The sequence below is a fragment of the Otolemur garnettii genome, unplaced genomic scaffold (assembly GCF_000181295.1).
Source record: "Otolemur garnettii isolate 467f Iridium unplaced genomic scaffold, OtoGar3 scaffold00011, whole genome shotgun sequence".
Lineage (NCBI taxonomy): Eukaryota > Metazoa > Chordata > Mammalia > Primates > Galagidae > Otolemur > Otolemur garnettii.
In genome coordinates this window covers 4,546,691-4,556,865 of record NW_003852406.1, presented here as the reverse complement: position 1 = coordinate 4,556,865, position 10,175 = coordinate 4,546,691, and the positions used below count along the sequence as shown (strand labels likewise).

At 43.0% G+C, this 10,175-nt stretch overlaps 1 protein-coding gene across 2 annotated transcripts in view; it reads right to left on the bottom strand.

Moving 5' to 3' along the window:
* TMOD2 (tropomodulin 2) overlaps positions 1 to 10,175 on the bottom strand; it is a 58,747-nt gene that overhangs the window by 29,808 nt on the left and 18,764 nt on the right. For both annotated transcript variants that reach the window (XM_003784360.1, XM_012801864.1), the window contains exons 4-5: positions 6,862 to 6,984; positions 3,556 to 3,642 (exon numbers count right to left, since the gene is read on the bottom strand). In XM_003784360.1, coding sequence (XP_003784408.1) covers positions 3,556 to 3,642; positions 6,862 to 6,984 — 210 coding nt within the window. The remainder of the gene's footprint in view (positions 1 to 3,555; positions 3,643 to 6,861; positions 6,985 to 10,175) is intronic.

Genomic DNA, 10,175 nt, shown 5'->3' with positions numbered 1-10,175 from the left:
CCCGGCCATTTTTTAGTTGCAGCCATCATTGTTCTTTGGCGGGCTGGGCTGGGGATTCGAACCCGCCACCTTAGGTGCATGTGGCTGGCGCCTTAGCCACTTGAGCCACAGGCGCTGAGCCCAATAATATTCTAAACTCAATGATATTAAGCTTATTTTCAACTGAGCAAGCATGGGAAAGGTATAGCTCTGCGTAAGTCTGAAAGGTTGATGCTTCTCAAATGCAATGAGAAGTCTCAGTGGCTGGCACCGCATAGAGCTAAATGTACAGGAAGTCCTACAGTGAACCCCAACCCCTAAAATATCCACAGGCAGGTACTGCTGATCTGGGCCTCTTTCAGATCATAATAACTATCTATCTATAAAAATTTGGGATGTGCATACTATAGATCCTATAGACTATAGGATCTGAGATACGAAAAGGAGATGATAATGAATCTTTCCATTTCCTAAGCCTTGACACCCCTCTGGCCTCTTGGTCATACCCTCCCTTTTCCCTGATTTCCATTTTGGAGCTTTAGTTTTGAGGAAGGTATGGGAAGGGAAAGGGAAGGAATCTAAGAAGAATGGAAGAATTTTCAAAAGCAGTTAACAGGAAATATTTAGAATATATTTAATATACAAAGGGTAAATATCCCCATATATATGGAGCTCCCACAATCAATAAGATAATCCAATTAAAAATAAACAAATAATATACTTAATAATTTGTCATTCCATTAAAAATATATAAAATAATTAAACTCTGACATAAAAAATGAGATATCATTTCATTAGCAACAAAGATCTAAACACAGGCCAGGCCTAGTGGCTCATACCTGCAATCTCAGCACTTTGGGAAGCTGAGACAGGAGAGTCCCTTGAGCCCAAGGAGTTCGAGAACAGCATAGGCAACGTAGCAATACGCCATTTCTAACAAAGGCTAGAAGGTAGCCTTTTGGCGTGGTAGCCTATGCCTGTAGTCCTTCCTAGCTACTCAGGAGGCTGAGCCAGGAAGATCGCTTGAGCCTGAGAGCTGGAGGTTGCAGTGAGCTGTGATCACACCATTGCACTTCAACCTGGCCGAAGTGTATAAGACCCTGTCAAGTGCACAGTTAGACTCATTCACACATCAGTCACCTACTAAGTACCTACTATGTGTCAGTATGTTCTAGGCTTAGGTGTGAAGATAAAAGATGGTCCTGCCCAAAGGAACTGATCTGTGCAGGTCAGAGATGGACCAATAATTAGGTAATTTCAGTACAGTGTGATCTTGGTGCTGTGAAGACTCCCAGAAGATTACTGCTTTTCATAGCTTAGTTATATCTGATTCTGCTTAGAATCTTAGTTATACTCACAAGATCTCAGAAACTTGTGAGATCTTTCTAGCTTCAGTAGAATGAGCTAATATTCAGAGTTGGCAACAATGTGGAGGAAAAAGCATCTTCAAACCTTTTTGGGAGAGTAATTTGGCACTATTTATCTATAAAAATTTAAGGTGTACATACTCCAATGACTCAGTATCTATAAGTCTAAACTACAGGAAAAAAATTGCAGGAATATATACAAATGTATATTTAGAGATATTCTCTGATGTATTACTTGTGACACCAAAACATGATAAACAAAATGCTCATCAATATAAAGAGAGTTAAATAAATTATAGCATTATGGCTCAGTGCCTATAGATCAGCAGTTAGGGCACCAGCCACATACACTGAGGCTGAAGGGTTCAAACCCGGCCCAGACCTGCTAAATAACAATGACAACTACAACAACAACAAAAATAGCCAGGCATTGTGGCAGGCCAGGACACATTTCTTAATAGGTTTGTTCAGTCAGAAAGATAAAATTACTAATAAAAAGTTTAGGTAGTCAGCACAAAACGTGAGCAGTTTCATGTTCAAAAGGATGTTTCAATCAACTATGGTAACTTGAATGAGTTCCTTTCCCAGCTACTAGGGAGGCTGAGGCAAGAGAATCACTTAAGCCCAAGAGTTTGAGGTTGCTGTGATCTGTGATGCCATGGCACTTTATCGAGGGTGACACAGTGAAACTCTGTTTCAAAGAAAATAAAAATAAAATAAATTATAGCATCATTACATAGCAATTCACTATCTATTTGTGATTTATTCATTAACAGAATCTATTCTTTAATATATTCACAGAGTCACATTAAAAGCTATTCATTATCTATTCATTTAAAAAGTTATATATTGGCTCGGCGCCTGTGGCTCAAGGGGCTAAGGCGCCAGCCACATACACCTAAGGTGGCGGGTTCAAATCCCCAGCCCGGGCCCGCCAAACAACAATGATGGCTGCAACCAAAAAATGGCCAGGCATTGTGGCGGGCGCCCATAGTTCCAGCTACTTGGGAGGCTGAGGCAGGAGACTCGCTTGAGCCCAAGAGTTGGAGGTTGCCGTGAGCGTGATGCCATGGCACTCTACCCAGGGGGATAGCTTGAGGCTCCGTCTCAAAAAAAAAAAAAAAAGTTATATGTTCATTAAAAGGATAAGGTAAACCTACAGGTGCTGAAAAGAGACCACAATTTTTAAAAAGTTAATATTTCTGTATATATGTACATTTAAGAGACCAGAAGGTCATGCACCAGACTGTTACAAGCAAACACGTTATCAGAATGTTACTCTTTGATATTAAAGCTAAAAGGATAGGCATTTTTCATCTCTATGCATAATAAACCAGAAAGAAAAAAATTAAAAGGACTATTTTCCACTATCTGGGTAAATTACCCACTATAAATGATATTTCATAAATAATCTACTGAAACTAGAAACATCTCACAAGTTTCTGTCAAGCAGAATCAGATATAACTAAGCTATGAAAAGCAGTACTCTTCTGGGAGTCTTTACAGCACCAAGATCACACTGTACTGAAATTACCTAATTATTTGTCCATCTCTAACCTGCACAGATAAGTTCCTTTGGGCAGGACCATCTTTTATCTTCACACCTAAGCCTGGAACATTCCCGACACACAGTAGGCACTTAGCAGGTGACAGACATATGAGTGAGTCTAACTGTGCACTTCCCAAGAAATGCGGACATAGACTATGGTGGTCTGGAACTTCTTGTGCCAATAAGTCCATGCCAGCCGGTCTGTCATGCTATCTAGAAGAAGGAGGTATGCACATTCTATGACAAGCATCTGTTATTGAGACAAAAGACACTCAAATAAAGAAGGGAACTCATTCAAGCTACCACAGATGATTGAAACATCCTTTTGAACATGAAACTATTCACGTTTTGTGCTGAGTACCCTAACTTTTTATAAGTAATTTTATCTTTCTGACTGAACAAACCTATCAGGAAATGTGTTCTGGACAAAACACAATGATTGGTGCTAGTTACACTACCAGACAGAGCTCCCACTCTCAGCTGCTCTGTTCTGGTTTGACTGATTGCTCAGAGCCCAGTGATCCCAGTGAAATGAATGACAGGTGCAAAGCTTGCAGGAGTCAGTAGGCTTCTCCGCTACCAGCAATACCTGGAGGCCCCAAAGCTTCACAAAACCATGGATTTCACATAAACTTACTTCTTTTTTTTTTATAAACTTACTTCTTACAGGCCCTTTGCCGCCTTTATTGTTGGATGTTTCTTCATCAAACTTTGGATTGTTAAGTAAATTGTGTACTCCGAGGACAGCTAAAAACAAAGACAATCAGTGAATGAGCATTAAATTTGGAGAGACATGTTAGGATGTCTATGCTGTTAATTTGCCCCTTTACAACAGAAAGATAAATCTCCGACTCCTCTTTGCTGGCACAGTGTGTGATACATGTGTAGTATTAAGTAAACATATTTAAAAAACCTCCTTCCATGACTACCAGCAATCTTCACTTTTCTTTCTACATCTGAAAACGTGGAATCATTTAAGATCTCAGGAATGACAGCCTAGTTATGTCCACAATTTACTTAAAAAACTGCTTTAGACTTCCTAATTAAGTAGACACAACCCTTTGGTTTTTTCATCTGTTAAATGAGAAGAGGGGACTGAGCCTAAGGATTTTTAAGATCTAACATTATGTAGATTATGGCATATATTTTTCTAGAGCAGTGGTTCTCAACCTGTGGGTCACGACCCCTTTGTAATAATGAAAATACATCAGGAGGTACCTGTAGCTCAAAGGAGTAGGGCCGGAGGTGGCAGGTTCAAACCCAGCCCCGGTCAACAACTGCAGGAAAAAAAAAAATGAAACTACATCACAGCATTAGGAAGATTGAGAACCACTGTTCTAGAGGCAAATACAGGAAGTTTGTGGGCCTCTTTCAGTGTACACCTCCCTATCTCTCAGTACTAAAAGATGTCCTTTCCCCATGTAAAGCATTCCAGGGTGAAAAATAAAAGAGACATCAGCAAAAAAAAGGTCAGCTGAGCACAATGAGGTTTTTAGTTTCTTGTATTACACAGAGCTTGCACCAGGAGGCAGCAAAGTATGCAGGAAACAACCTGGGCGTGGTGGAGGAGAGAATGAATGGTGGGCAGTGGGCAGGCTGAAACTGCAGCTGCCCACACAGATCTCCCTTTGCTAAGGAAATTACAGGTGAGATGGCCACCTGGAGAGGGGTCCCTGAAGAGATGATCACCTGTGGACAGGTGGCAGAAGACTGTCTCTGAGACCACTAGTTCTACCATAAGCTACACATCAGAAGGAAGGAGGGGGTGGCGCCTGTGGCTCAAAAGGGTAGGGCGCCGGCCCCATATGCTAGACGTGGCAGGTTCAAACCCAACCCCAGCCAAAAAAATATGAAATAAAAAATAAAGTGTCCAAAAAAAAAGAAGGAAGGAGGCAGCAAAGCATGAGGAAGGACAAATGGTTAGAGCTAGCAAGGTATGTGGGGAAAGAGGCGGGCTCTGGAGCAGCCAGCCACAGTTTGAATCCTGACTCCTTCATATGCTAACTGTGTGACTTGGGAAGTTGCAAAATGTCTGAGTCTGAGTTTCCTCATCTGTGAAATGGGATAATAATTATACTTTCTTCCTGCAAAGATTAAATGAATTCTTATGTATCTGTCAGGCACTGTTCTAAGTGCTTTGCAAACTCTTGTTAAATAAATTAGAATCTGCCACTGTGTCTCTGGCATTGTCTAGGGAGAAAGTATCCTATTTAATAAACACTGGCCACTGAGACCATAAACATACCTTCTTTCTCTGGCCCCATGCTCACCCAACAACGTCTCATGATAATTTGGCTCCCATTACCAACTTGTAATTTTTGGTTATCTGTTATCTGTGAATCTGGCTAGTGGATCAGGTACTACCACACTCCACTCCAATCTGGTTGATTCTACATAAACTAATAAGATCAAATCTCTAGACCAGCAGAGCAGAGAACTAGATTCTGGATGGTGACGACACTAAGAAAAGGACAGTCTGTGTGACCCATTGTCATTACCTTGATGAACTGTTTGCTCTCTGTATGCCACAATAACATGGGCAATACATCAACACTCTTACCTAAACCTGAACGGCTGTCAGCCCATCACTCAAGGGGGTGCCCTCAGTCTTCCAGAAAGCTGCCCCCCACCCCAGCCTGGCTTCCTCTTGAGTTCCTAGGGAGCAGATGATGAGGGAAAGAGACTGAGTAAGGATGAACAAGGGACAGTTTTCTTTTTGAATTACCTCCTTGGTTTTACTGTATGAATTTCAGGATCTAGGATCTTCCAAATGTTGGTATTTTTCTCTTTCTCCTTTCTCAGGACTTTCCTGGGGATTCAAGTCCAGTCCTGTATTTCCCTTTGGGCAATGTCTCAACCCTTGGGAGGTACAGTAACCGTAACAAGATCCCTCCATAGTAACCAGAGGGCTTAAGACCAGTCACTGTCAAGCACCTTCTTTACTAGGGGATACAAGTCCCTCAATTCTTGCGGTGACCTCTGAGAGAGGTTCAGATATGTGAACTTAATTATCAACCACTGATTTCATCACAGAAGGAATGAAAACATAGCTGGGATGGTCAGCTGTATTAGAATTAGATGGTTCTCCTGGGAGGAAGGAGATTATTATTATCTATGTCTTCCAATGGAATTAGAATGAGAATCCTTGCTAAAGCTATGGACTGTTGTTTTTTTTAATTTTTTTAAATGTCAGAATAATGTTGAGAGTACAAACAACTAGGTTACAATATCTGGATTTGTTAGGTAGAGTCCCCCTTGTAGTGTGTCCCCAGACTGGTGTTTAAGGTACTGTTTTCCTCTGGTGACTAATAACCTGTATGTGGGTGGCAGGGTAAGATTTAATGTACAAAGATGCTGGTACATACAGGGAATTTTTCTCAAAGGTTATACAAGATACGGGAGAAGGCCTAGATAATTAGTCTCATAAACACATTTCAGTACATATTCTTGTATTCTTTGAACTTTTTAATGTGTGCATGTAAAATCAATTACAAGAATTATTACCACATTACTATTGTTAAGAAAACTAGAAAGCCAACAGACCTGTAGGTGTAAATCACAATGGAACTTAACTGTGGAGAAGGGTGAGAGATCATAAAAATTTTGTGATGATAAAATGTCAAATGGAAAGCTCATTATAAAGCATAAGGGTTTTTTTAAATTATTATTTAAGTTCTCAACACTCCTTCACATTTGTTCCCTTTGATTTCTCACAGCAGCTCTTGAATTTTGTAGGATAGGTATTATTTGGGCATTTTATAGCTGAGATATAGCAAAATAATATTTGCTCAGAGGGGTTAAGTCACTTGCATCAAATCTTACAGCTACACGAGGCCAGAGTCAACGTGGTATCCCAGTGAATAATGAATAGCCGACAGAGAAGCTCAAAGGCTGCTGCTGTGGGCACCAGCGCACACCTGGAGGCTACAGAGCCAGACAGGACAGTTTCCAGAGCAGAGGACTAACCTGCAAGATCGTAGAGTTCAGTGTCAGAGGCGCTGGCCAAAGCTTCTTCCAGTTCTGGGTCAAGGGTCACCTTTTCTTCTTTACGAGTTTCTACCGGCTTTTCTTTGGGTATAAAGACTCTCCCTTTAAACCAGAAGAAAAAGAGTATGGTGTGCCACTTCCTTACTGGTAGAGTAAGCGGACTGAGCACAGAATGTAGTTCTGGCCATTAAGACTCATATTGTTAAGCCATTTTGTATCCAACTGATTCCTGAATCACAGGAATGGTGCCAATGTGAACAATCCACTACTGAAGGGAAGGAACACTGGAAGAGGAATCCTACAGTTTGCCACACAGAGATCTGAGACTACAGTCCTTAAACACAGTGGGAGCAGGTGGCTTCTACCTCTCTGCTATTGGCAGCACTGCCCTTAGGCCTGGGCAGGAGGGGCCCTGCCCTGGGCCCCACACTTTAGAGGGCTTCACTCCAGTCTTTCTCTGGTTGTATCTCTCCCCACTAAAGAAGAAGCCAAAGGACCAAATGGATATTCCTACTCAGCATACAGGGCCACCTGCTAGATCACACTCCAGGGACTTGTGACCCTGGAGTTCCCTGCCCAAAGAGCCCTGAGCCTGTTTCCAGGGCCTGCACAAGCCGCTTGCCCTGGCCTTCCTCCTAAAGGTAGGGCACATGGCTAGGGTGTGGGCCCCAGGCCAACAGAGGCTGCTTGTTGGCGGAGCATGGATGAAGCTCAGCTACGTAGGCAGGGGAGGAGGGGGTGCAACATGTGAGTTTGAGGCCCTGGCAGGGTGGGACAAACATCCCTGAATAGAACTCTTGGAAGTCCAAGAATATTGGCCTTCTAGGTATATTTGTAGAGGGCCATAACATATTTTAACAGTTGGTTAGCTTTTAAATATTTAGAAAGAATGGCATGTGGGTTTCTATTTGTGTTCTTGCCTTAGGCCCTGCCAATATTGGGAATGGGTTTATAAACATAGCATCAGGGGGACAAACTGGCAACCCCCCACGGTTGCCCCCACTTAAATTGGGATTGTAGATCACTAGGATGCTCTATCTGGGGTCAGCTGGACTAGTGTGGTGCTTGGAACCAGATACCTCTCTGAAGTACACCAAAGCGGGCCTGATTTTAAGGAAAAATCAGGGTTGCTATTCTTAGTGTGAGAGTCCGTGAGAGCAAACCATCCAGTGCCTCCCACAGATGCGTTCTCTGCCACTGGCTCCCACTTCATCCTGTCAGTCACATTCCCTTTATTTTTTCTCCTACTCACTCCTGAAAATGCTGGTATTTACATCCCACCCCCAGCCCAGACTTCCAGACTGATGGATCCTATCTCTGGGAGATTACACAGTACCTGCTTCTGACTTCCAGCCCGGCCAGCACTTCCCCATCCCACACGTGCAAAGGCTGACAAAGGTAAACTCAGCATATTCTAGAGCCATCATCACAATAGCTCAGACCACTCATATTCTTTTTCAGTGATTTACAGCTTTTCTTTTCTTTTTTTTTGAGACAGTCTCAAGCTGTCACCCTGGGTAGAGTGCCGTGCTGTCACAGCTCACAGCAACCTCATACTCTTGGGCTTAGGGGATTCTCTTGCCTCAGCTTCCCAAGTAGCTGGGACTATAGGCACCTGCCACAACGCCCAGCTATTTTTGTTGTTGTTGCCATTGTTGTTTTAACTTGCCCAGGTCAGGTTCAAACCCGCCAGCCTCAGCGTATGTGACTGGCACCCTACCCACTGAGCTATGGGCACCGCCAATTTACAGCATTTGACTCTTGGTTTCTCTCTCTTTTTTCCTTTTTTTAAAAGAGATGGGCTTTCGCTATGTTGCTGAGGCATGGTTACTCACAAGCATGATCCTAGTACAGATAAGCAGAAAGTATTGGCCTGCTCCATTTCTGAACTACGCCAGTTCACCTCTGTTTAGGGAACCTGGTGGTCTCCTGCTCCTGGGAGGTCACCACACTGATGACAAACTTAATGGGGATACCCTGTGGGCATGGCATACTAAACCCCAGATGGCTCAAGCAATCCCCCTGCCTCGGCCTCCCAAGTAGCTGGGACCACAGGCGCTCGCCTTCATGCCCAGCTTTCTCTCTTTTTGGAGCTGCTCCTCCTTCTTGGTCATAGTCTTGGAAATTAGTCTCCTTCATTTTAATCTTTGGAGTTCCCTAAAGATTCATCCCACTATAGTCACCTCCTATTTGTCCCCCTGATTAGAGCAGACAGCTGGCTCTAGCTTCAGCCAATTAGGACCCAAGCTCTCTACAGGTTATCTTGGCTAGCCTAGCCCACTCCATGCCTATGGTGTAGGAGTCAGACCGAAAGTCAGTAACTCTCCCTCATGAATGCTCTCAAAGAGACTTTCTTGATTATGAGGGCTGTGTACTTCCTGATGGTTTACCATATTGTCAAATGGCTGGATAAGCAAGTGGGAGCCAGTCAGAGCTGGGCAGCTCAAATGGAGGAAAGAGACACTGCTTGTGATTAGCCTGTGACATCCTGGCAGCAAGGTCTCTATCACTCGCAAACATCCAGATTCCCGCTTGGTATCACATAAACTGCCACATATCCCAGTGAAAAGGAACTTGTCCTGGGAAACAAAGTAGGAGGATGGCCAGAAGATAGAAAATGGAAAAAAAAAATCCAACTGATCACTAACATGTCAGACTTTGGAGTTCACATTTTCTATCTAGCTGAGATGATCTTGGGTCTAAAGTCAAAATAGGTTTTCTAACTTGCTCTTTCCTGGTACTATTTAGGATTACTCTAAACACGAGGTGCACAGGTGGCCCAACAACTACCAGTATTCAGGATAACTGTTGATACAGATCCACTCCTGGGGGTCCAACCAAACAATAAGTTCTACACAAAAATAAGCTGCACTGAAGAGTCCAACCCAGCCCAGGATCTGAGGTCCCGGCACAGCACAGGCAGGACTGGGGCTGTGCAGCCGGTCTCCTGAGGACCACGTGATAGCCTCACATTGCCCCTCGGTCGTCTCGTTGGTCTTTCTGGGGACCCTGCATAATTCTCAACTCTGATTCCACTGCTGTGTTTGGAAATGTTGCTCTCTGGTCATTTTATTAACTTGTGCTTTTTCTTTTTCTTTTTTTATTAAATCATAAACACATAGATCATGTATATATTAATGCATTTATGGGGTATGTACTGATTTCATATAGAATTAGGAATGCTTATATCACATTGGTTAATATATACCTCATCTCGTTTACTTAATTATTGTGTTAAGACATTTATACTCTGGCTCGGCGCCTGTGGCTCAAGCAGCTAAGGCGCCAGCCAC